The sequence below is a fragment of the Tiliqua scincoides genome, chromosome 13 (assembly GCF_035046505.1).
Source record: "Tiliqua scincoides isolate rTilSci1 chromosome 13, rTilSci1.hap2, whole genome shotgun sequence".
NCBI lineage: Eukaryota > Metazoa > Chordata > Lepidosauria > Squamata > Scincidae > Tiliqua > Tiliqua scincoides.
In genome coordinates, this window is record NC_089833.1 from 6,677,234 (window position 1) to 6,703,899 (window position 26,666).

General features: G+C 50.5%; 1 protein-coding gene and 2 pseudogenes across 1 annotated transcript in view; 1 reads left to right on the plus strand and 2 right to left on the minus strand.

The window, feature by feature from the left end:
• Positions 1-26,666, minus strand: part of SBK1 (SH3 domain binding kinase 1) — a 64,885-nt gene that overhangs the window by 6,126 nt on the left and 32,093 nt on the right. The window contains exon 2 of the mRNA XM_066609412.1: positions 751-953. Coding sequence (XP_066465509.1) covers positions 751-953 — 203 coding nt within the window. The remainder of the gene's footprint in view (positions 1-750; positions 954-26,666) is intronic.
• Positions 470-589, plus strand: LOC136634091 (5S ribosomal RNA; annotated as a pseudogene).
• Positions 11,038-11,160, minus strand: LOC136634044 (5S ribosomal RNA; annotated as a pseudogene).

Consider the following 26,666-nt stretch of genomic DNA (forward strand, 5'->3'; position numbering starts at 1 on the left):
CAAAGGACTTCCATTTGGAGGACTAGGTACAAAGACTCAGGCGGTCTGTGGATCACTCACTAAGAGTAGGAGTTTAACAGCTCAGTTCTAACCCGTGCTGGAACAGGGCGGCTGGCTGACCTGCCCCATATCCAACATGGGGTTGGGGACGGTTGTGGCTCAGCCCAGGGCAAGGGGGAATTCAATCCCCTTACTCCGGGTTACACCACAGCAGCCCCACCTCAAGGGGTGGCGCAGATCCGAGCAGCCCATAGCTGCTGTGGGCTGCCCAGGATCGGGGTTAGGATTCAGCACAAGTATCAGGTCCTGGCACCACCACCACCCCCTGCTTATCCGCGGCCCACCCATGGGCCCGCCTGCTGCCCTCCATCCCCCACCTCCCCCGACCACAGCACTGGCCTGACTCGGCCAGCACGGGCATACCTTTTACACAGGCCTGTGAAAATTGGGCCAGACTCTCTCCTTGCTCAGCGATAGCAACTGTTACCCTGCACATGCCTGACCCTGTCTGATCTCGGAAGCTAAGCAGGGTCAGGCCTGGTTAGTACTTGGGTGGGAGACCGCCTGGGAATACCGGGTGCTGTAGGCTTATACCATAGTCTTTCCAGACTGAAGGTTGCCAACCATGGTGCAAACATGCCTTATGGCACATTTGTTACACCTCTGGGCTGGCCCATCTCCCTTTCGGGATTGCACCTTAAGTCATTTTCCACCCAAACCCCCATCAACAGGGGGCACTGCTGAGCTCACCTGTGCTCTTGTGGGAGACGAGGTCCACCTTCCCGTACGTTCCCTTTCCCAGCTCGCGGATGAGGTCATAGTGTTTGTTGATGTCCGTGCCGGAGAGTGTACGGATAGCCAGTGACTGCATGTCCTCAGTGATGAGGGGGACGCCGCAGCAGGCCAGCTTGCGTGAAGGCTCTTGCTCAATTGAGCCCGCACTCATTGTCACACTAAAAGGGGGGGGGGAGAGAGAGAGAGAGAGAGAGAACCACAGTCAAACATCAATGTTTTCTGTAAGTCCACTTCCCAGGAGGTAGAATTTGGAGGAAAGTGCCAAAAAGAGTCACATCAGTTGCAAACCCTGGCAATTTTTCCAAGTGTAGATCTGAAGCCTGCAACACCAGAGTGTGTACATTTTGATTTTAACCATACATATTAACAAAGAAATGTCCAGTGATGGTAGTTTAAAACCAGTGTGGTGTAGCGGAGACTATAAGTTTCACACATAAGGAGACCTGGGTCAAATCCCCCACTAATAATATATACTGAGCCCTCAGTATCCACAAGAGATTCATTCCAGGAGAGTTGGCATCCTTCAGTCTCGGAAGACTATGGTGTCACGCTCTGAATGGTGGTTCTAGAACAGAGTGTCCTCTCCAGTGTGCGAAGCCTGGGTAAAGTAGGTATGAAGGATAGGCTGTTACCCATGCAGCAAATCCCCCCTCTCCACGTCGCTGAAATGGTCCAATGGAAAGGCAGAGGCCAATACGGTTGGTTCCAGCCGCGTCGCAGGAGTTGCCAGAACGTGACTGTGTTCAGCCATGAACTGCCTCAGGGACTCCAGCTCCGGATTTTGCCTCGAGGTTGACTCATGAAGCCTTTTGCATAACTGGATGTAGCCACAAGGCAGTGGAGGTTTGGGATCAGAGCTTTCCTTCTCTCAGATGAGCTGCCTTCCCAGGCTGACGAGTCCCATCTACCCGGTGGCTGTTTAGTCGCCTCTTACGACAAGTACAGCCAAACTGAGGGCCTATTCTTATCCCCAGCCCCCAGGGATTCATTCCAGGACCCCCATGAATACCGTGGATAATGAAATCTGGGTGGGCGCACCGCAGCACCACAATCAATTACCTGGGGGATGCACTTGGCCTTTTGGAGGTCATGCGCCGTTTCCTGGCCTCCTCAAAAGTCCTCCCAGACATGACTGGAATTCATATCTAGGAGGTGTTCTTTATTGTGGGGAGGCTGCACCCGGCCTCACCACACCTCTGAACACCTTGAGATGTGATCAGAAGTTACAGGCATGAACCAGAAGTGCCTTCCAGAAGTCCAGGAGGCCTTCTGAGGTCGAGCATGGCCTCCCTGAGCCTCAGAACACCTTTGGAAGTGACCGGAAGACACTGGGGTGAACTGGAAGTGGTTTCTGGTCATTTCTGGGAGGTCTTCTGAGGTCCTCCAGCCACGGGCTCCACATCCATAGATACCCAAATCCACGGATGCCAAACCTGTGAATAAGGAGGGCCCACTGTAATGATTAAATAGTATCAATTGCGGCAGGTGACCCTGCCGTTAAAGGGGCAGTTGTAGTGACCAGTTCGTTAACTGGCCACCCATCTGAAAGGTCACTCTGATGACACCCAGGCAGCCTCAAGTCCTGAATATCCCAGGCTGTCGTGCAAGCCTTGCTGCTGCAGGGTGTGGGGGGGAATATACAACCTTGAAGGAACAGAGCAATGAACAACCCACGAAAGGCATCATTAACTGCTTCCCTTGCAAGATGCCGCACCAAAGCCCCATCCATCTCCCTGCTCTGGATACGTCATTGGCGACAGCAGCACCTGTCTCCGTTCCCTTTGATGTCACCCACAGGGGAAAAAATAGCACTGGTTTTTTTGCCGTTCCTCCTACTGGCTTAGCTTTTATTGCTCCCGGAAGACTCCCCGAAGCCGAGTGTTGTGGTTGGCCCAAGACAAGCCAAGGGTCAAGCTGGTGTTGATCCCATACTGCCTCCCACTGGGTGGCAAAGGAACTGCACTGATCACCTGTTGATCGCTGCCTAATTTAATGCCCCTGTTAAAGGCACAGGACCCAGTCATTCTTTGACCCATCTGGCTGGGATAGTCACTTTCAGTGTCCAGAAAGGCTTGCCCTTAATGCTTTACTGTGAGAGAGTTCCAGGATCATCATCATCATCATCATCATCATCATCAAATGCTCCAGAACCTGTTTTTGCAAACACCAGATGTGATGGCAAACTTTCACTATTTCTCCTGTCTGCCCATTTAGTGAGGCCGGTTCAGGCCAGCTTCACCAGTTGGCCTGTCTGCCTGCTTAGTTAGCAAGGCCTGAGAGCGATAGACCCACAGCTGTTCTACCCTATAAGCAGTGCCTTGCCCAAGTTATCTCACTGCCTAATTTAAAAGGTCTAGCCGGGGCAGAAAACACTGCATGTTTTTTTGCATCAGAAGCTAACCTTCTAGCTGCTTCTCGATTTTTCCCTGGGGGCGGCTACAGAACCCCCCAGAAATGCCAACTCCCTTTGGATTTCACCATGTCAGTGGACAAGGATCTGTACAGCCAATGCTCCGAAAACCGACCCACACATCTATCCATCTGTATACAAAACCATTTTTAGCCTATTTATTTATTACGTTTATTAAATTGATTTAATAAATTATGAATTTTTTAAAAATGTATTAAATTTATTTATTAAATGTATTAAATTTATTTATTTATTTAACTTATTAAAATAATTTATGAATTAATTATGTTAAATTATGATGGTGAGGATGATATTTTTGCACAGTCAGGCAGGTGATATCGACTGGTTTGTTTTGTCCAGACATTGAGTCCTTCCCAAGGACCTGGGCTGCCTGCTTTTTATCCTATAAATATCCTATCATATAAATACCACCGCAAAATGTAACCTGTTCCCAGTAGCAGGTAATTGATGGCAATTTCTGTGGCCCCCTAGGCTGTTCAGGTGCTCTTCAAGGTGTTTTGGAACAAGCACTTGAACAGGTTGAACACCTGAATATCATCATCATCATACAGCTTTCCAACAAGAAGTAGCACACAAAGCAATTTACATAGCAAAATAAATCTACACACAGAGAGAGAGAGAGAGAGAGAGAGAGATTTCTTGTGACTTCCTTCTTCAGTGCAGTCAGTTCTTGTGATCCCCTGGGGTTCGATTCCTGGAAACTCCAGCGGATAGTGACTCCGCAGATAGTAAACCCTTGATCCAATGGGATCAAGTGTTAGGGAAAGGGGTAGCTTACCTGCCAGCAGCAGAGACGGAATCCAGTGGAGACCATCAATGGCAGGGTCCAGCACAGGGGTAGAGACCTTCAAAATGGCGCCCGCAGTTCGCATTGGACCCTTTACAACAGCTACGGGAAGCCAGTTTAAAGACACTTGTGCTGGACACGGGTGCCATTTTGAAGTGCTCTGCTGCTTTCTGAAAGCAGAAAGTCAGCAGAGACGGTGGAGAGCCAAGAACAGCCCGCAAACTGCGCCTGGTGTCGGTCCGGCAGTCCACAGATAAGCGAAATCGGATTCTTTCCAACACACATTGCTGCCTCCCTCTCTTTGGTTGCTGTTGGTGCCCGAGTGACCCAAAGGCTGGCTCGACCGAACTCGGACCTTAAGCCACAAGGGATCAGCACTAAACCAGACAGTGTGAGACCTCTGAGCATGCGAAGAGAATCTGTCACTCCCCACCAAACCATCACAGTGAACTTCACAGCAAACGGCAGTCAGAGGTATCGCTTTCCAGGTGACGGTTTCTAGGAAGGATGAGTTACGCCTTCCTCGGTGAATTACTTGCACGGGATAACAGGGCTCTGCTCGGCAGCTCAGTCTGTTGATTCATCCTTCTTCCCCCAGCTCAGACTACGGCGTGTCATTGACTAAACTACCATACACCCCCTCCTTCCTCAGTTTGTGTCTGTGGTGGGTATTTATAGGCAGTTCCCTATGTCTGGCTGCAGCCTCTTCTCTCCTCGAAGCTCACATAGCCCCCAAATCCATGCACTGGGAAGTAATACTGCAGGCCCCTGAACGTCCTCCCAGGCAAATCACCCTAGGAATGCCCATCCGGGTTTTCCCATGCAGCAACACCCCTGCTGCACATTTCAGATGCCAACAGCCAGGGGTGTATTATCCATTAGGCTGACTAGGCTGAAGCCTAAGGGGCCCTGCATCAATTTACCTGCCCCAGTGTTGGGGCACAAGGCCTGAGCCGGGTCCTGTCGATAATGGCAGACATCCATGAGCAATCCACCCCTGTCCCAGGAAGCCAAGCCTGGGGACACAAAGCACTTGCGAAGGCCGAGCCCGCAGTGTTGGGGGCAGTTGGCAAGCCCTGCTTCCAGGGGGTGGGCAGAGTGGATGTCACAGGGCTGAGCAGATTCAGTGTGCCGGGAACAAGCAGAGCCTGTGCCCGCCACCCCGCCCCTGGAGGTAGGCGGTGCAACCTCCCCGGTTGACCAGGGCTCCCCGCAGTGCCAGCCAGTCCCGTCGCATGAGCTGCCCGCTGGCATACCCCTTCCTCCCTGGCAAACCAGGGCTCCTCAGAGCGCCAACCTAGGGGCCTGGGCTGGCCCTAGGGGCCTGAAAGCCAAAGAGGCGCAGCCATGGTTAATACTGTATTGCCGGCAGCAGAACCACACAAGAAGAATGTTAAGGAAAGCTCTGCAGGATCCGGTCAAATGCCCATCTGGGTCAGCATCCTGTTTCTCACAGTGATCATAGCCCACAAGCAGGAAGTGAAGCCATCACAGCTCCCTGCATCATTGGACGCCTCCATCACTTCCATTGCTGAGCCGCTGTTTGTCAAAACCGAAAAGCCCCAAATGTGGTAGCCTTTCCTCTTAAGGGTGATGCTCCAGCCCCGCCCCGCCCACCCCCATCATTCTGGCTGCCCTTCTCTGTTACCCTGCACATGCCCGTTCTCGTCTGATCTTGGAAGCTAAGCAGGGTCAGGCCTGGTTAGTACTTGGATGGGAGACCGCCTGGGAATACCGGGTGCTGTAGGCTTATACCATAGTCTTTCCATGCCTGATCTCATCTGATCTTGGAAGCTAAGCAGGGTCAGGCCTGGTTAGTACTTGGATGGGAGACCGCCTGGGAATACCGGGTGCTGTAGGCTTATACCATAGTCTTTCCATGCCCGATCTCATCTGATCTCAGAAGCTAAGCAGGGTCAGGCCTGGTTAGTACTTGGATGGGAGACCACCTGGGAATACCAGGTGCTGTAGGCTTATACCATAGTCTTTCCATGCCTGATCTCGTCTGATCTTGGAAGCTAAGCAGGGTCAGGCCTGGTTAGTACTTGGATGGGAGACCGCCTGGGAATACAGGGTGCTGTAGGCTTATACCATAGTCTTTCCATGCCTGATCTCGTCTGATCTTGGAAGCTAAGCAGGGTCAGGCCTGGTTAGTACTTGGATGGGAGACCGCCTGGGAATACCAGGTGCTGTAGGCTTATACCATAGTCTTTCGAGACTGAAGGTTGCCAACCAACCTCTGCACCTTTTCCACTTCTGCAATACTCTTTTTGAGATGCAGTGACCAGAACCGTGGTAGTTCTGATGTGGCCATGCCACAGATTTGCATAAAGGCATTGCAAGATTAGCGGTTGATTTTCAATCCCTTTCCTAACTATCCCTGGCATGGAACCGGCCTGATTTTGAAATGCAACACGTGAATGGAACTTGCCAGTGTGCTCCTGCACACTGGATGGACACTACACAGGCCTACAAAACTGAGGGTCAGAAAAGTTTTTCCCCAATTTTATGGTGGTTTATGGCGTAGGCTTCCTCGTGAGGAAGCTGCTTGAACCATTCACTAAAGAGGCTATGCCGTGTCTCCAAAACTAGACGTGATAGGGCAAAACGGATGCCTTTTTTGGAATTGGCACCCCAAATATACCCAGGAATTGGTGTAACGTTTAAGGAAGCAAAATGTGTGTTGGCCTGTGCTATTGGAGATCTGCAATTGAAAATGGGGCTCTGTGTCAAGTTTCCACCTCCTCAGTAATGTGCAACTCTGCTCCTTATTTTACATATTTACAGGCTCCCTGACCGCAGATTCGGAATCCCGGGATTTAACTAACCACGGGTTCCAAACCCATGGTGAAAGTCAGGCCTGAGCTCCCAGAGACCACCAGGGATGTTCTCCAGTGGCATCTGGGAGCCTTTCTCTGCTGCCCATCAAGACCATGTGCTCCCTGGGGCATTTGGTGGGCCACTGTGAGATACAGGAAGGTGGACTAGATGGGCCTATGGCCTGAACCAGTGGGGCTGTTCTTATGTTCTTAAACTACAATTCCCAGGAAGCCTTGCAGGTCTCTTGTTATCTGGGGTGCTCCCTGGGGCATTTGGTGGGCCGCTGTGAGATACAGGAAGCTGGACTAGATGGGCCTATGGCCTGAGCCAGTGGAGCTGTTCTTATGTTCTTAACTACAATTCCCAGGAAGCCTTGCAGGTCTCTTGTTATCTGGTGTGCTCCCTGGGGCACTTGGTGGGCCGCTGTGAGATACAGGAAGCTGGACTAGATGGGCCTATGGCCTGATCCGGTGGGGCTGTTCTTATGTTCTTAACTACAATTCCCAGGAAGCCTTGCAGGTCTCTTGTTATCTGGTGTGCTCCCTGGGGCGTTTGGTGGGCCGCTGTGAGATACAGGAAGCTGGACTAGATGGGCCTTTGGCCTGCTCCAGCGGGGCTTTTCTTATGTTCTTAGGCACCACCAGATGCCAAGAGACCATTTCGAATGGTCCAGCAGATGAGGTTCATCTGGAACTGTAAAGTCCAACAACATCTTCTAGGACAACTGTGCTTTCCTTGTGGAACTAAATGAAAGAATGCACGTATCCTTCCAAGACATGGAGAAAAGCGATGGGCAAGCACATACACACCAAGCATGGGAGGAGAGCTTGGGGCAGCTCAAGCATTGTGGAAATAAGTGTGCAGTTGGTATCACAGACATCTGCAAGAGGGATCTGAAGGCTTTAGGAGTGGACCTCAACAGGTGGGAAACCCTGGCCTCTGAGCGGCCCGCTTGGAGGCAGGCTGTGCAGCCTGGCCTTTCCCAGTTTGAAGAGACACTTGGCCAACAGTCTGAGGCAAAGAGGCAAAGAAGGAAGGCCCATAGCCAGGGATACAGACCAGGGACAGACTGCACTTGCTCCCGGTGTGGAAGGGATTGTCACTCCCGAATCGGCCTTTTCAGCCACACTAGACGCTGTGCCAGAACCACCATTCAGAGCGCGATACCAGAGTCTTTCGAGACTGAAGGTTGCCAACACTAATGGTATCACAACTGGCGCTGCTTTCACCTGCAAACTGTTGGATGGCCTGCCTTTTTCGGCAGTGCCCCCCTCCCCATGCGCCTGTCAACATGTTGCTTCCCCTCTGGTCACATTCAACACTGGCCAGCTCTCCCTCGATCGCTTCAATCCGGTGGCGCTCAATCTTTTTTGGCAAGTGCGCTTCGAGACAAGTCCAAATTACGGACAGGCTGCCACTCCAATGAGCATCGCAGCTCAACGCAGACACATCGTCCACCCCCCACCCCTGGGGAAAGGCACACAGCTGCACAATTAATCACCTCTGCATTTATGGCCATTCTTTGCGTCACACATTTGAGGAGCGATTTTGCGCCTCCCCAGAGCAAACAGAGGATATCGGCTCGCTGGGGCATGAAAGAGCATCACTGTTCAGCCAATCCCATCCAGTCCTGGTCAGAAGCTCAAGTCCAGATTTCGGTGACAGGTGTGGGAGGCGGTGACAGCACCCTCTGTTCCATAGCTTTGTGGGACCCATGGCAAGCAGGGACGCCTCCCAGATATGTCCTCTTCCAAATTTCTCCAAAGATCCTGAAATTCCAAAGTTCCTTGCTTTTTTTCCAAAGCAGAACATGTGCATTTAGGAATTCACCGGTCCATTTTCAGAACCCTGCTCAGCAGTGAAGCTCATTGGCTGACCTGAGGCTAGCAATTATTTTTAATATAAAGCTTCTGCCTCCAGAGTCAGCTTGTCATCAGTTCATCCAGTCCAGTATTTTCTACACTGGTTGGCGACAATTCTCCCTAGCTTGTTTATTTCAAAATAAAGCGGTTGGACCCCGGTGTAGACCACCTTCATATGTCCAGTAATGGGCTTTATCCTGCTACAACCTGGCCTTTTCTCCACCTGTATTGCTTTGTGCAGACTTCAGTGGAGATTCGAACTCGGGTCCCCACTGTAACCACCGCACCACGCAAGATTGTTCTGGTGGATTCATGGAAAGCGGTTAATCATGGTGGAAGAGAGGAAGCAAGGTGGAAGAGAATGAGGAAACAGTTCCCTGCCCCAGTGAGCTCACAATCTAAAGACGGAGACACCAGCAAAGGGCCTCGGGGAAAAAACACGCTATAATTTGTGAGCTGGTGGGGTCGGTTGGTTGGTTGGCGACGTTCATTCTCGAAAGACTATGGTAGAAGCCTACAGCACCCAGTATTCCAAGGCGGTCTCCCATCCAACTACTAACCAGGCCTGACCCTGCTTAGCTTCCAAGATCAGACAAGATCGGAAGATAGTGTTCAGTATAGGGAGATGGTTGGCAACCTGCAGTCTCGAAAGACTATGGTATAAGCCTACAGCACCCGGTATTCCCAGGCGGTCTCCCATCCAAGTACTAACCAGGCCTGACCTCGCTTAGCTTCCGAGATCAGACGAGATTGTCTGTAAGGTCAATGTGTTTACTGAGTTTACTGCTGAACCTGGGCCTATCAAGACCACACTCCTCAACTTACATTCTTTTATTCTTAGGGCTTAGCACTGGGCTACTCAAACAAGAGAGTACCTTGGAGCATGTGCAGAGTATCTTTCCCTAATCCACAAGTCATCCAGCCTGGACCACAGGCATTTAGATTTCATGATGAAAAGACTTTGCTAGAGGCCTCCCTAGAAAGCGCGAGCCCTGTGACCCAGTGGGCAAAATTCCCATAGACACAGCAGGCATCTAGGTATGCAAGCTGCACACTGCTGGCTTGTCGCCTCTAGAGGATTTTGCCCAACCGGCTCCGAGACTCCGCAAAACACTTGTCTGTTTGCTACAGCCAACTGTTCCAGGTCCTCTTAGGAACCAAGGCAGCCTGCTTTTTGACCAAAAGTTCCCAAAACACAGCAAAAGGACCGAGGCAAAGGAAGAGAATGAGGAAACAGTTCCCTGCCCCAGGGAGCTTGCAATCGAAAAGCCAATGATGGAGACACCAGCAAAGGGCCTCTGGAAAAACACACTGTAATAATGGAATTGATTGGGTCCATTGTTGCAATTTAAGAGGGCTACCACTTCCAAAGGGGCCTCTGGCAGGGTGATAGACATGCCACTGCTTTGCAAGCCAACCTCCGCTCCCCCCCAAGCAAAAGATGACTGTCTCAGCAGCTTGGAAAATCAAGAATGCAGCCACAGCAGCCCTGAACTGCCTGCATCAAACAAGCAAGGGAGGATTCAGCGGCAGTGGTGTAGCTAAGTGGGGGGGGAGGCTTGGCAGTAAGTATGGCAGGCACAGAAATGAGCTCTGCTGCACATTGCTCTCGCTGCCTGGAATGGCTCTGACGGCGAGCAGGAGTGGCCGCTTACACGGCCCACTGCAGCACGTGCACTCCCTACCCCCCCATGGTTATGCCACTGTTCAGTGGTAAACGAACTGATGAGAAGTGTAGGAGGGGGGTAAAAAAAAACACCACACATCTAATCCACCCTAATGGCAGAATCCTAGTGACACAGTTACTATGACAGCACAGACAGCTGTCTCCCAGTCTGGAAGTAACTGGTGATGACATCATCACCAGTGCCTTCTGGTGGTACTTCCAATTGGTGAGGGAGGGGACAAACATTGAGAAATGCTGCAGTATATCAGGGCCGCTTGAACCCCAGCCCGGGGACTGGATCCGGGTTTGGATGGATCCATCCACCTAGTGAGTGAATCTTTTCATTCCACCTCCATGTGGCTCCTCTGTTGGGTCGATCTGTCTGGCCTCCGGGACACTCTGGGCAGTCGCATCTGTCCGGACGTCCTGTTGCTCAGCCTCGGACAACCGGCAACAGGTGTGACTGCCCAGTGCGTTCCGGAGGCCAGATCTACCCAGCAGAGGAGCTGTGCAGATGCAGAATGAAATGCTGAATGGGGACCGCATTTTCGACAGTCAGCGGTCACAACTTTGGGCACCACTACACTAATCCAAGGGCCTGACTCTGCATGGCAGCATCCTGTGTTTATTTTGAGACATTGGTTGGCAACCTTCAGTCTCGAAAGACTATGGTATAAGCCTACAGCACCCAGTATTCCCAGGCGGTCTCCCATCCAAGTACTAACCAGGCCTGACCCTGCTTAGCTTCCGAGATCAGATGAGATCGGGAGATAGTGTTCTGTATAGGGAGATGGTTGGCAACCTTCAGTCTCGAAAGACTATGGTACAAGCCTACAACACCCGGTATTCCCAGGCGGTCTCCCATCCAAATGCTAACCAGGCCTGACCCTGCTTAGCTTCCAACAGCAGACAAGATCGTGAGATAGTGTTCAGTATAGGGAGATGGTTGGCAACCTTCAGTCTCGAAAGACTATGGTATAAGCCTACAGCACCCAGTATTCCCAGGCGGTCTCCCATCCAAGTACTAACCAGGCCTGACCCTGCTTAGCTTCCAAGATCAGGCATTTGCAGGGTAACAGTTGAGACATTAAAATCAGAATAAACTAGAATTAATTCTTTTTTTTAAAAGGAGTCTGAGACACCTGGAAGATCAGACACTTTATTGCTTTTGCTTAGACAACCTGGCTGCCTACAGAAGGCTCTTCTTAAGGAATTATTATTATTTTTAAAAAGGATGTTCTTTAGAACTACTTTTTTCTTTCTTTCTTGCGGCTTTCTTCTCCATTTAAACAGACTTCTGCAGATCCAGGTACAACTTGGGCCATGTCTCTCCAGCTGCAGATGCCCATGAAACTGGGTCTTCAGAGGCCTCCCCAAGGGAAGGCTGCAATTCCTCTCTCTCTCTCAATCTCTGCCAACTATCTGGCCTAACCCTTCCGAGAACAACCGAGTTTTGGCCTCAGAAATGGGGTTCACGGCCTGCCAAGCAGCAAAGAGGACGGGGTGGAGGATTCCCATTCCTCTCCTCCAAGGAGCATGAAAGGAAGCGCACAATTTGCCCTTCATACCCGGGGATCTGTACCCAGCATGCGGCCCTCTCCCAGGGGCAGCTAAATGTTCCGAATCCCAGACACCCAGGGTGCATCGCTCCCGTCGCTCATCCCTTCAACCGCGGCAACTCTGCCCCTTTCGCCCAGTTGTTACCAGGGCTACCAGTTATCCAGCCCCCGTCTGAACGGACTTCATTGAATGCCACCCTCCGAAAGGGGAGGAGGGTGATAGATCTTACTGTCTCATCTCCTTGACACCACTGCAAATGTCAACGCTGCTTTTTTTTCTCCACCCTGAAACATGTTCCAACCCCCCCCCCCCCCCAAAAAAAAAAAAGTCAGACATCTATGAGATTCCTGACTGGCTTTGGCATTTTTTGTCTCGGCTTCCCAAATCCCTAGGTGAGCACAGCAGCTTTTAAAAGCAGGGCTTGTGCCTCTCTCCAGCACCAGGGAATGATAAATGGCAGGGCTCTGTCGGGAGCGCACACGCTCCAGTCTCCAAGCCCCTCCAGGACTCTCCTTGCCAAACGCCGGCTAGTCCCGGTGATTTATTATCACTTATTTATTTTTAATTTCTGCACCACCAGTTTTTTCTCTCCCCCCCCCCCAGCACAATGTCTCCTTCACGACCCATCAGGTTTCATCCCAATGACTGTGTTTGCTCGCCATGGTCACTGAAAAGGTGCTCTGCTCCCACCTTGGGTTGCACAACTCTGCCTTGGATGTAGAAGGTCACAGGTTCGATCCCCGGGGTCTCCAGGTAGGGCAGGACAAGATGCTGTTCTGAAATCCTGGAGAGACGCTGCGAGTCGGTGCACACTATAGGGTCTGACTTGATATGTGATGGTTTCATAAGTCAATACAGTGGGCCCTCAGTATCTGTGGGGGGATCCATTCCCAGACCTCCGCGGATATTGATTTGCATGGATAATCAACCGTGGAGTATTCATGAAACCAGAAATGCTTTTTAGCAGATTTTCTGAAATGCGGGGAGGCACATGGGGGCCTTCCCACTCCTCGGCAGACCTCCCAGACATAACATGGGTCACACCAGGGAGATCCTCTGAGGCCCTGCAGCGCAGGTTTGCAATCTGTGTTGAGTTCAACCTGTAGATCGCAAACCCACAGGTGAGAAGGGCCCACCGTATACAAGAGCTCACTCAGATCTCTGTGTTAAGGGCAGAAGGAACACTGGCTTGAGCCCAAAACCCATCTAGCCCAGGGACTCACCAGCTGCCTACAAGAAGCCCACAAAGGGCCTCTAGACTAGAACTCCTGGCCCTGCAACACTAGATTTCTATATGCAGGGATTTTTGTCTTTTATGCAAACCCTCCCCCCTACTATGAAGGGGTAAGAGTCCAGAGACGAGTAGTCAGTCACAGTAAGAACTACTAGGCCAAGCTCTCGGGCCACACAAAAGGCCTCCTTAGCACACCTTGCTAAAAAGGTGAAAACTCCAAAGGATGAATGTTGGTCCGTCCCAGCGATTCACTGGGTGGGCACAACCTTTTAGCACGTTCTCTTGTGCAAATGAATGGAGCGGGTGCAAGTGCGCTGCACATGCCTCACCAGGCCCCAGGGATCAGCTACTGGCTACCCACAAGGCTCTTTTGTCCTTACTCCAGGTTGCGCTCCAATGCAAGATCTCTCCTGATTTTACTTTTCTACTCATGGGCCACGTAGAAAAAAAAAACCCAGTGTGGTACTGGTGCACTTGTCGCTGGCTGGGTTGGCTTGCATGACAACACCTCTCAGGCTCTCCCGCGAACTCAGCTCGGCAGCTTGCTGGAAACAAAGGCCAATTAACTCTTCTCTCTCTCAATGCTTCTCTTCCCTTTGTCTAAGGTGGTCGATTCCACCCACGGTTCCCTCCCCTCCTAGGTCTGCCACCTGCTCCCCGCTTCCCAGCTCCAGCCTCTCCCCCCCCCCAGCTGCCACTGGCTTTGTTTGGCTTCCGTTTCATCCCTTCCGAGCTCCCATCCATCACCTCCTTCTCCCTCAGGTACGATCAATCAATCTCGGCAAGTCAACAGCGGCCTGTCTCCGCCACTGTCATCAGGCACCCCAGAGCAAAAATCACTCCCTGTTTCCTCGGCAGCCCTCGTCGCCGCCTTGTCTGGCTTCCCTCCCAGCTGCACAGCGACTGAATTCCAAAGGAACCCTGGCAGGGAGAGGAGGGGGCCCAGACCCCATCACCCTCTTGGCGAGCCACTGGAAGGGGTTTCACACAGCCGTCCATCATCACTTCATCGCTTTGGTTTCCAAGCAAAGAAGTCCTAGTAGTATTTCCTCGCAGGGCCCCCCTCCCATCATTTCAGATGTCCTCTTTTGCACTTTTTCCAGCTCTTCACTATCCTTGCGGTGTGATGACCAGTACACTGTACAGTGGGTTCTCGGTATCCACGGGGATCCATTCCAGGTCACGCATACCCCCGCAGATACTGAATTCCACGGATAATGAAATCCACAGGGGGGCTGCACAGCACCGCAGTTGGTACTTACAGCAACCCAGAAGTGCCTTCCAGTTGCATCCAGGAGGCCTTCTGAGATGTTTGGAGGCTGCCTCCCTGTGCCTCAGAACACCTTCCAGACAGGACCGGAAGACACCTCCGGTCATAAGAACATAAGAACAGCCCCACTGGATCAGGCCCAAGGCCCATCTAGTCCAGCTTCCTGTATCTCGCAGCGGCCCACCAAATGCCCCAGGGAGCACACCAGATAACAAGAGACCTGCAAGGCTTCCTGGGAATTGTAGTTAAGCGCATAAGAACAGCCCCACTGGATCAGGCCATAGGCCCATCCAGTCCAGCTTCCTGTATCTCACAGCGGCCCACCAAATGCCCCAGGGAGCACACCAGATAACAAGAGACCTGCAAGGCTTCCTGGGAATTGTTAAGAACATAAGAACAGCCCCACTGGATCAGGCCACAGGCCCATCTAGTCCAGCTTCCTGTATCTCACAGCGGCCCACCAAATGCCCCAGGGAGCACACTAGATAACAAGAGACCTGCAAGGCCTCCTGGGAATTGTAGTTAAGAACATAAGAACAGCCCCACTGGATCAGGCCATAGGCCCATCTAGTCCAGCTTCCTGCATCTCACAGCGGCCCACCAAATGCCCCAGGGAGCACACCAGATAACAAGAGACCTGCAAGGCCTCCTGGGAATTGTAGTTAAGAACATAAGAACAGCCCCACCGGATCAGGCCATAGGCCCATCTAGTCCAGCTTCCTGTATCTCACAGCGGCCCACCAAATGCCCCAGGGAGCACACCAGATAACAAGAGACCTGCAAGGCCTCCTGGGAATTGTAGTTAAGAACATAAGAACAGCCCCACCGGATCAGGCCATAGGCCCATCTAGTCCAGCTTCTTGTATCTCACAGCAGCCCACCAAATGCCCCAGGGAGCACACCAGATAACAAGAGACCTGCAAGTCTTCCTGGGAATTGTAGTTAAGAACATAAGAACAGCCCCGCTGGATCAGGCCATACACCCACCTATTCCAGCTTCCTGTATCTCACAGCGGCCCACCAAATGCCCCAGGGAGCACACCAGATAACAAGAGACCTCATCCTGGTGCCCTCCCTTGCATCTGGCATTCTGACAGAGCCCATTTCTAAAATCAGGAGGTTGCACATTACACATCATGGCTTGTAACCCGTAATGGATTTTTCCTCCCGAAACTTGTCCAATCCCCTTTTAAAGGCGTCCAGGCCAGATGCCGTCACCACATCCTGGTCATGTCCTGGAGGCCCTCCAGCTGTGGGTTTGGCATCCGTGGATGTTCAATTCCACGGACGCTGAGCCCGCATAGGAGGGTCCACTCTACTGTATGCCAAAGGTGACTGCCACAGATTTGCAAAGGGGCAAATCCCAATAGCAGCCATCTCGTTCTCCATCCCTCTTCTCAATCACTGCTAGTGTGAAACGTGCCCTCTTCATAGCCCCTGCGTGTTGTCTATGCTTTCACTGGGCCACCCACTGCAACCTCAAGATCCGTGCTTCATACGGACAGCTCAGACCCCATCAGTGTATACGTGAAATTAAGATTTGGGTTTTTTGTTTTTTTTTTGCCAAAGCACAGTCTTTGACGCTTATTGACACTGAAGCACACTCGTGGCTGCCCATTCACCCAGCCTGAAGAGGTCCTTTGCAGCTCTTCACAACCTGCTTTTGTTTCAACCACACTGAAGAGTTGAGTGTCATCTGCAAACCTGGCCACCTCGCTCTTGCCCCTTATCTCCAGGTCGTTTATGAATCAATTAAAAAGCACCAATCCCACATACAAATCCTTGGGGGAACCCCACTTCTTCCTCCACTGTAAAAATGACCCAAGCATTCCTAGGCTCTGCTTCCTGTTCTTTCACCAGTTTAGTTGGCATCCTTCAGTCTCGGAAGACTATGGTATCGCGCTCTGAATAGTGGTTCTGGAACAGTGTCCTCTCCAGTGTGCGAAGCCTGGGTAAGTTAGATATGGAGGATAGACTGTTACCCATGCAGCAAATCCCCCCTCTCCACGTCGCTGAAATGGTCCAATGGAAAGGCAGAGGCCAATACAGTTGGTTCTAGAGGCGTCGCAGGAGTTGCCAGAACGTGACCGTGTTCAGCCATGAACTGCCTCAGGGACTCTGGCTCTGGATTTTGCCTCCAGGTTGACTCCTGCAGCCTTTTCCATAACTGGATGTAGCCACAAGGCAGTGGAGGTTTGGGATCAGAGTTTTCCTTCTCTCTGATGAGCTGCCGTCCCAGGCTGACGAGTTCCATCTACCCGGTGGCTGTTTAGTCGCCTCTTTCACCAGTTACCTGTCCATAAATGGACCTATCGTGTTATTTCATGCAGTGGTGTCACTAGGGTTCGCATTACCTGGTGCGGGAGGCCAGCTAGTCACCCCCCCCCATGATGGACCTCCTCCCACGCAAAGGCAACGCTCCGGGTGGTGGGCGGGATGATGCACCATTGCCCTGCCCTGCTGATTTTTTTTGGCTATAACCGTTAATAGAATAGAGATATTTCAACGTGGTGTGTTCATTACATTCCTCAAATTACACATCAATTGATGTCAACGTGCTGGCATTATTTGAAAATACCAAGATTTAAAAAATCCTGGCTAATAGTGGTGTCACACACCAGGTGCGGCTTGCACCCTCTACATCCCCCCAGCATCATTGCTGATTCCGTGACTGCCAAGTTTATGCAAGCTCCAGAACCGGCCCACCCATGAGGCCAACTGAAGTGGTCGCCTCAGGCAATAGATTGCTGGTGGGTATCCATCTCTGCCTGCCTTCTTGCCTCCACTGCTTCATCTCCTTTCACTCCCTGGATTGGATATTCCTTTTCCACCCAGTCTTCTGACTGAGACCATGGTTTGAAATCCATCCTGCGACTACTCTGTCTTATTCTGTTAAAGGGATCCTCCGTTTTAAGCTGGAGATCTTTGAACCGGGCTATCACTGCGTTGTTTCAAGCTGCTTCAAAAGCCATAGCGAAAAGGCACCTTATGCATTTTGTAAACAAATATTTGCCTCTTGTGTACTGTACTGGTGACTTACGTACATTAGGGGGAAACCCAGCAAGTTGGTCGTGCAACTGATACAGGGGGAAAGGGGGGGTCCACAAGTGCTGGCTTGCCTTGCTAGCCAACCGCTTGGGGAGGGGGGTACATCAATGTAGCACTGCTCATCCAAGGGCATTCACTCTTGGCAAGCTTGCAAGCAGATTTGTGGATGCCTAAATGTCTTGTTTGGTTAGCACTGAAGAAAAATCATCAGGGCAACAAAAGCCTGAATGGAACATTATGTCTGCACGGCGGTTTTGGTGATCCTGAAATACGATCCTGCAAAAATGTCCTGAAATTTTGCCTCCGTCCTTTCACTCTGCAGATTTAAATCTGTTTCAAACATGGTTTCTGGTCAAGGAGCCTTCAGAAGCCCCACTCGGTGAAGGGGACAGCGATCTCCGACCAATAAATTGTGGCAACCTCACAAAACGACAGCGTCCACGTGGCTTTGGCAGACCAATTTGGTTTCAAACCGGTTTCAAATTGGTTTCTGTTGGGAATGGTGAAAAACGACAATAGAAATTCTGGGGATAAATCCAGTAGCCCAAATTTGGGTTCCATATTTCAACAGAATATGTGGGCTCTCCTCCCAGATCTGACCCCTAACTCAATCAGAGTGTGTACAAGAACCCAGTGTTCCTCGGTGCTATAGGCTAGAGGTTCTCAAACTGGAGTGTTGCAACCTTTGCCTTTGCCCCTTTACAGGGTGGGGAGGGGGGGGAAATGCAGCAATGCAATCCCCAGGATTGCGCCACTGTTGGAGGTGTCAGGGGCTTCCTTTTCCTTACAAGAAGCCACAGCAGGCTCCGGGGGCATGGGTAGCTCTGTGGAAGCCTACATAGGGCTCTCCAAAGAGCAGGGACTGTAAAAATAATGATCGCGACCCATATCCACTTTCACGATCGCAAACTAGAAGTGGGTCAAGAGGGTCATTTTTTTTCAATCGCCGCACTTTAGGGAGCCCTGTGGAGGCCTCAGTGGGGCTCCCTGCACCCCTGGGAGCCTGCTGCAGCTTCTTGTAAGTAAAATGAAGCCCCTGACACGATCCTGGGGATCGTGTCGCTACATTCCTCCCTTCCCCGCAAGAACTTCCCTAGGGAGTTTTACTCCTGAGAAGTAAACCCTGCTCTCAGGGTTTGAGAACCCCTGCTATAGGCTTTGCTAGCTCTCAGCTGGGGACTTAAATCACTGGTGCACCTTCCATCAAAAGACACCAGAAACCAGAAGTCCTCTGTCCAAGTCTAGGAAGGCTGACTTTAGTGGAGGAACTGGCTTGAGATGGACACCAAGAATCCCTATTGAAAATTCACAGTGGGAACCACAAAAGAGCCCACAAATCCATTCCAAAGTTGGACACATCATACCCGGATTTCCTAGTTTCAATGTATAGCATAGCTCAGGGGTGTCAAGTATAAGGCCCCTGCGGCAAATGCGGCCCATGGAAGCAATTTATTCAGTCCTTGTTATAATTGGGCTCTCCCAGTATAATAATTGGGCTCTCTCATATCTTGAAAATATGAACAAGATTTGCACATTGTCTCACTGCAGCTAATGAGTTTCTAGGTGAGAACCAAGTGCTTATTTCTGGCCATCATCTGCTTAATGAAGTCACTTCCTGCTTAATGACGTCATTTCCTGCGCTCATCAAGCACCATGAATGCTAACTTTGGCCCTCTGTATGAAACCAGTTTGACATCCCTTGCGTAGCGAATCCCTAAGACTAAGTAAGAGTTGCTCTCTGGCCTCCACATACCCACACCACAAAAGTGTGTTGAATTTGGGAAGAGGCAATGCCCGATGCGTTACTAAATGGCTAACACCGTGTATTGTTTACTCAACCTTAGCTCCAGAGTCCGACTCCATACAAGCTGGCAACCTGACAAGTTCAAGGTTCAAAAGACAACACACAAAGCCCAACAGCACCGGGGTCACCATGGCAAAACGCCCTCCCCTGAACCCAAGCTCAACCCCAAGCGACTTCTAGGGACACCGCACGAAAAATGCTCATCCTGTCGCTCTCTTTTTGTTGCCGTTTTCTCCAATTGCGGATTACAATTTTTGTTCATTTGAAAGCACCACAAAATTGCTACATGCGGTACACACCTTGAGGTGATTAATCACCTCAATTAAACCAACTCATAATTAATTGAATGAATGTCCCCACTACCGACACCCCCACAGAGATGTCCTTTCGAGATACTGAATGAAGCTTAATAAGACCAAGTTACCGCTCCCCACTGGAAAGAGAGGCCCACTCAGATATCTTAAATATCTCCTGCTTCACCCCCCCCCCCAATTACTGGGATTGACATTCTGCCAAAACATGGCCCTGTTTCTCCAGGTTTTTTCTTTTTTCTCAGGAGGACAGGCAGCAAAAAGTGAACTCAGGTCATTCGCAAGTTGCTGTTGGACTCAGTACCCCATAACTGCAGTACTCTGCCTTGATAGTAACTGTTTTTCCATTTTTCCAGGGATGGCACTCTTGGGACACCACCAAACCCCTTCTCAGAGACCTCAGATTTGTGGCTGCATCCAGCCTGGTAAGCCTACCTGATGAGGCGGTTAACAAAATAGCCTCAAAGAGAAAACCATGTGCACTTTATTCTCACCGACTAGTAAACGTTGGGGTCAAGAATGAGGACCTCTGTGAGATGAGACTTCATATGGTGGCATAGGAAGCATCTCTGCAGTTTGTATAGGATTCTCAAGGTCTGGATCAAGTCCACTCATCCCAGACAGGCTACTGGTTAGCAAGACCTATCAAGGCTTCCTGTTTCGGTGTGGACATTTAATCATGGTAGACTTTCCTGGCCCCTGGCATGTTCTCTAGCCACCTGCTGGTGCTGAATCCAGCCCGATGATGCAGGTATGCACAGTGCCAAACAGTACAGGGGTGCAGGAGGGTAGAAGAGAGGCAGGGGGTTTAAGCAGAGGGGAGAAGGCAGGGAGGGGGCAGTTCAGGCCCAGGAGAGGGGATGTGGATGGTGGATGAGGCTTCCATCATATCCTAACCCTCTTCCCAGGCCCAGAAGACCACCATGGAGCTTCTCAAGCGATTTTGCCGGCACAGATTCGAGTAGCGCCACTGGGCAGGCTGGAGTACGACAAACTCTCTGGGAGTTTGGGAACTGCTGAAAGGGCTTGCAGGGAAGGAGCGAAAGGCAACAATGTGATCACTGCAATAGCACCACTGCTGGGGACAAAAGGGGGTGACCTATGGGAGTGCTGGCCCTCCAAAGTGTCCAGGGACCTCTCTGCAGGGCTCCACACACCTCCAAACCGCTGTATATAGTGAAAAACGGCCACTTCCGGTTTCAAGGAAGTGTCCTGGTTAACTGCGTTCCACTATAACTGGATAACATGGCTAAACACAGTCACGTTCTGGCAACTCCTGCGACGCCGCTGGAACCAACCGTATTGGCCTCTGCCTTTCCATTGGACCATTTCAGCGACGTGGAGAGGGGGGATTTGCTGCATGGGTAACAGCCTATCCTCGATACCTACTTTACCCAGGCTTCGCGCACTGGAGAGGACACTCTGTTCCAGAACCACCGTTCCGAGCGTGACACCATAGTCTTCCGAGACTGAAGGATGCCAACACAGACTATAACTGGGCAACAAACAGCCTATAACTGGGCAACAAACTCCATGTTTTATATGCTAAGCCTCGTATCCCAGCCCTAACCTTATATTTGCATTTTTAAAATGAAAAGTACATCTAATATAAATATACGTATATTGGAACACTCAAGTCCGGGACATCAAAAAAAGGTGTAGATGTCCAGGAATGCCAATGACCGGGACACAGTTGTCCAGAACTCCATGGTCCTGTCACTGGTCTAGACAGGGGCCAGCTTCAGACTGAAATAAGTATATATAACATCAACATCATCATCAGTACCCTGTAATCCCAAGGATGAGGCCACGTTTTTGAACGGGTGAGCCACGAGAAGTGGTGGCACGTGAGCCCAAGGCGAAAGGTGCTCCATAATCCAATGGGTTAATACCCTTGGGGGCAATTGCCTTGCCTTGCCGAATGAAGGGGACACAACGTCCAAACCCAGCTGGCTCAGCCTCCCAGAGAAACAAGATACTCTATACTTGTGCATGATCGTCCCTACTCAGAGCTCCTACACAACAGCTGCAATAAAAAACAACAACCACACAACACCTCTATAGAGTAAGATCAGAAGAAGAGGGAACCCTTAAAATTGAGAATAGGTTCCATCTGTCAAGAGATGCCTTTGGGTTGATGCCAGAATCTAGGTTTGCTTCATAATGGTCACTGGCTTTTGCCGTCAATGCGTACTGGGAAAGTGGAATCACCAAGGCACCCGAAAGAGCCCCTTTCGGGTCTCTGTCCCATTAAGAGCTTGGAGGAGAAAAGAGCCGGCACGCATACAACATCTGCAAAATCCAGGGTTATCCTTTTCAAAGTTTGGAACAGCAATGTGGGGCGTCCAGGTCCTCAAAAAGTTGGGGGCTTAAATGCAGGGAAATGTATAATGGGGAGACAATGAACGGGGAGAACCTGCTATGCCCAGACAAAAGGCATAATGACACAATGCATCTATTACCTACGGAACTCCCTGCCACAAGGTGTGGTGACGGCCACTGGTTGAGATGGCAAGAGGGTGGGACAAATAGACCTACCCGCACGTGTCAGCCATGACAGCTAAGCAGAATCTCCAGGTTCCAAGGCCAGCCCCAGATCCAATCACCCTGAGCAATTCTGAGCCTGCCAGCAATGGAGGAGTTTCAAGACACCAGCTTGGAGAGCCACCCCTTTAAATCTCTCCCGTCTCCAGGAAGGAGGAAGACCATGCTTTGCAAAAGATGCTTAAGTCCGCGTTTTGGGCTTCCCGTCTCCCTACAAATCCATCATCCCAACATGAACCCTGGACATCCAAACCACATTGCTGGGCTCCAGGAGAAAATCTCCAGGAAAATCTTTCTCCAGGAGAAAATCTGGGCTCTCTCCAGCCAAAGTTGTGATTGATTGGCCACTGGTAATACCTATCTTTAAGGCAGCAGCTGTTAACCAGAGCATATGCTTCCAACCAGATCGTACAAATTAAAGCGTCCCATTTGGGGCGAGTATCACTTGAGGTAAAAATAGCCGATTCCCATTTTACATGCCACGTTAACCACATTTATACGGGTTCCACAAACACACACAAAACCACCATCATTAGGGACAAATAAACACACTCCAGCTCTTCCGAAAGTGCTCATGGACCCATGCAGCTGCTGCTGGAGTACTGGAGTTAAGAGCACCAGCTATGAACCTGAACGCCCTTGGATCAAGGCGGAGGGAAGCCAGCAAATTCTCAGGGTGTGGTCTGGTGACATGACCTCCTCGTTGAAGCTAAGCAGACCTAGATCCTCTCCATCTTTGGGTGGGAGACCACCAGAGACCCTCACAAACCCCATCTTGAGTTTCATGTTGGAGGAAAGGTGAATGATAAATGGAACCCATCTTGACACTTCTAGGGGATTAGATGCTTTAGGCTATAGTAACCAACACAATACTAAAGGCACCTTGAAGACTGCCAGATCTATGGCACTGTTAGCCTTCATGCACCACAGTCTACTTGGTCAGATGTAGCCCATCAAGTATGAGCAGCCCAATTCCACCTAAATCCTTTTGCGGCTACAGCATGGCTCCCGCAGCATCCTGTAGGGGATTCTTGGCTGCTGGGGGTCTCATCAAGGTAGAGAGACATTTGTCCCCACGTCCCAGGGCAAGCCCCAGCAACCATGGAAATATCGCTGGCGCAAGTCCGCATTGCTCAGTGTCAAGTGGAGCAGGCCTAAGAAAGGGGTTTGGATCCGGGCCTGATCCGCTCATCCTCCGCCTCCATCTTCTCCCCATCCCAAACCCTTCCCACCCTGATAACTTGTGCTATCAATACATGTGTGAATTTTAAGGCACCACAAGGTTGTCTTTCCGGTCATAAAGCTCAGCCCCCAGCAAGTTGCATGCAAATGATCCTGGCCTAGATTACAAAGGTGCTGAGGATTACCGAGATCCTGTAAGTGAAGCCTGAGCGATTAGGAAAAAACACTAAGTGGATACTATATGCCTAGGTGAACACTCCTTCCCAACCCATAATTAGACCTAGAAAGCCAAATTAATGCCTGGTGGATGTTTATAAATGAACTTGAATCAGCTGGATTAAAGACGGTTGGAGGGCTTTTAAGACCCACCAGGCAGCCAATGATGTCACTGGGTACACCTACAGCCTGCTACCCTTCTCTTCCAAAGACAGGGTTGCCAAAAATGACATGGTTTCTTCTGCATCCTATGCTTTCCCAGGAAGACAGTTGGCAAAATTTAATCTCTAGCCATCGGGACTGCAACTAGGCTCTGCCCCTTTACTGCTGACTCTGCCCCAGATTTCCCCCATCCTCATTTTTCCAAAGAATTGGAACTTGGCAGCCTTATGACATCGCCAAGCCCCTACTTGGTGACATCGCCAGACCTCACCGCAGAAGTCTCATCCATTTGACCACCTTCCACCCGGCAACTAAGACCATGAATCAAGCCCCCATCACCATTCAGTTGCTGGGATGGGGGGGCCTGATTCATTCCAGAAGAGAAACAGAAACCTCCGAGGAACTAGACCCAGGAGGGTGACTGATGGAGTCATCAAACACATACTGTGGAGCAGTGACTTCTGGGAAGGGCAGTGTCCTCTTGCACTGCAGGTCCACTGTGCAATGCCAAATTAGAAACCAGTTCCCTGCCCCAAAGAGCTTACACTCTAGACCAGTGTTTCTCCAACTGTGGGTCAGGACCCACTAGGTGGGTCATGAGCCCATTTCAGGTGGGTCCCCATTCATTTCAATATATATTTTTTAAATATAGTAGGCTTGATGCTACCATAGTATGTGAATGCACTTGGGAAAATGTTACAGATCTATACTTTTAACAGGCTATTGTGTAGATGCTTTTAGCAATGATAGTAAATGGGATTTATTCCTGGGTAAGTGTGGCTAGGATTGCAGCCTAGGAGTGTAAAAAATTTTTCCTGCTTGATGATGTCACTTCTGGTCATGACATCACTTCCAGTGGGTTCCAACAGATTTCCATTCTAAAAAGTGGGTCCTGGTACTAAACATTTGAGAACCACTACTCTAGACGATGGTACAAGGGAGCCAATAGAGCAGGGGTGCCCAAACCCTGGCCCTGGGGCCACATGCAGCCCTCAAGGCTTCTCAATGTGGCCCTCAGGGAGCCCCCAGTCTCCAATGAGCCTCTGGCCCTCCAGAGATTTGTTGGAGCCTGCACTGGCCCGACGCAACTGCTCTCAGCGTGAGGGCGACTGTTTGACCTCTCACGTGAGCTGTGGGATGAGGGCTCCCTCTACTGCTTGCTGTTTGATGTCTGTGATGCAGCAGAGGCAGAAAAGGAAAGGCCAGCCTTGCTTTGTGCAAGGCCTTTTATAGGCCTTGAGCTATTGCAAGACCTTCATTTATTCATATAAGTTCATCTTTAATATATTCATTTATGTAAACTTATGCAAATTTATTCAAATTTTAAAGGTGAATTAATTCTTTTTCCCCCCCGGCCCCCGACACAGTGTCAGAGAGATGATGTGGCCCTCCAGCCAAAAACTTTGGACACCCCTGCAATAGAGCAAGGAGAGGCAGAAAAATGTACAATTACACATACTTCAAGCACAAGCCTATGCTTGTTTACTCTGAAGTAAGCTTCACTGTGTTCAGTGGAGCTTACTCTCAAGAAACCGAGCTTAGGACTGCAGCCTTGGGCTTTGGGGATATCTACTGGTTGTGCAAAAGTCTTTTTTTGCAGAGGGATTTGTTGGAAGGAACTGGTTGAACTCAAGTGACTTCAATTCTCCAACCCTACCAAAAAAAAAAAAAAATCACCAGCCAAATCCAGCCCTGGGAATCTAGTCTAACCTAAGTTTGCCCTTGACATCTCTACAACGTGCAATGGTATTGACCAGAGTCCCTTTGCAACAGACAACAACAACAGAGTTCCTTCGCAACAGATGTCCCCGTCCTCTACACCTAAAAACAACAACACAGAATTACCTGCTCAGGGTGCTGCTCAACCCAATTACCTGCTAATTGGGTAAGAGGCACTTTTTCAAGTGGGTGCTCCTTTTTTAGCAGGGGGAGAGTAACTGGCCCACCTCACCCCAGCACGGTCTGTTTTAGTGGCTGTCTGCTGGTATTCTTTTTGCATCTTTTTAGATTGTGAGCCCTTTTGGGACAGGGAGCCATTTAGTTATGTGATTTTTCTCTGTAAACCGCTTTGTGAACATTTAGTTGAAAAGCGGTATATAAATACTGTTATTATTATTATTATTTAACACAGAAGCACAAAAACTGCAGCGAGAGAACGTAAAACAAGAGCAACCCTACAAATGTCCTGGACTGAACTCCTTTATATCGGTTGCAGAATTCACCCGTTCTCGGCACGGAATACGGGTTCCCTCGGTGCAGAATATGAATGGTCTGAGTTGAAGCACAGAGTAGAGTCACAGCCCTGGAAACGGGGCCACGCTTGTAGGAATCAGGGCCAGACCCCCCCCCCCCAACAGTGGCTGGAATTCAGAGCGCATGGGGATCTCATGCTCGGAAGCCTTTCGCACACCACCTTCCCGCCACATCGCATCAACGGAGGGCCAGCACTCTCAACGCAACGGCACCAGAACCTGTAGAGACAACAATGGGAGCAAGTGCCCCATAGCAACCCCGTGGGCCTGAAGTTCTCCCTCTCCTCTTGGACCAAAGGAAGTCCAAGATGAACACAATAGAAGGTGGGGGCTGTGAGCCATCTTTGGACCAAGCTAGCTCACAGAGGATAAACAAAGGGGAGGACAACAGGGAGCTGCCTTGGTCTGCCTCACTTGTCTACATTGGCTTGCAAGGGCTCTCTGGTTTCCAACCAGGATCTACACAGGGAGCAAACCTGGAGCCCTTTGTTTGCCACACTGTGTCTGAGCTGCTGCCCTGCCTGAACCTATCCTCCAGGTCAACTGCACAAATCCTGGTCTTCCTGAGAACACATCATTGCTTTGTCAGGAATCTGAAAGCATCTCACAGGCTTTCCAAGAGACCCTGAACCCAAGACACCAGAGGTCAAGGAATCTGCCCAGTGTTTCACCCACTCAAGAGCTGACACTGCCTGAGACAGCCCAGTTCTATGTTCCGAACT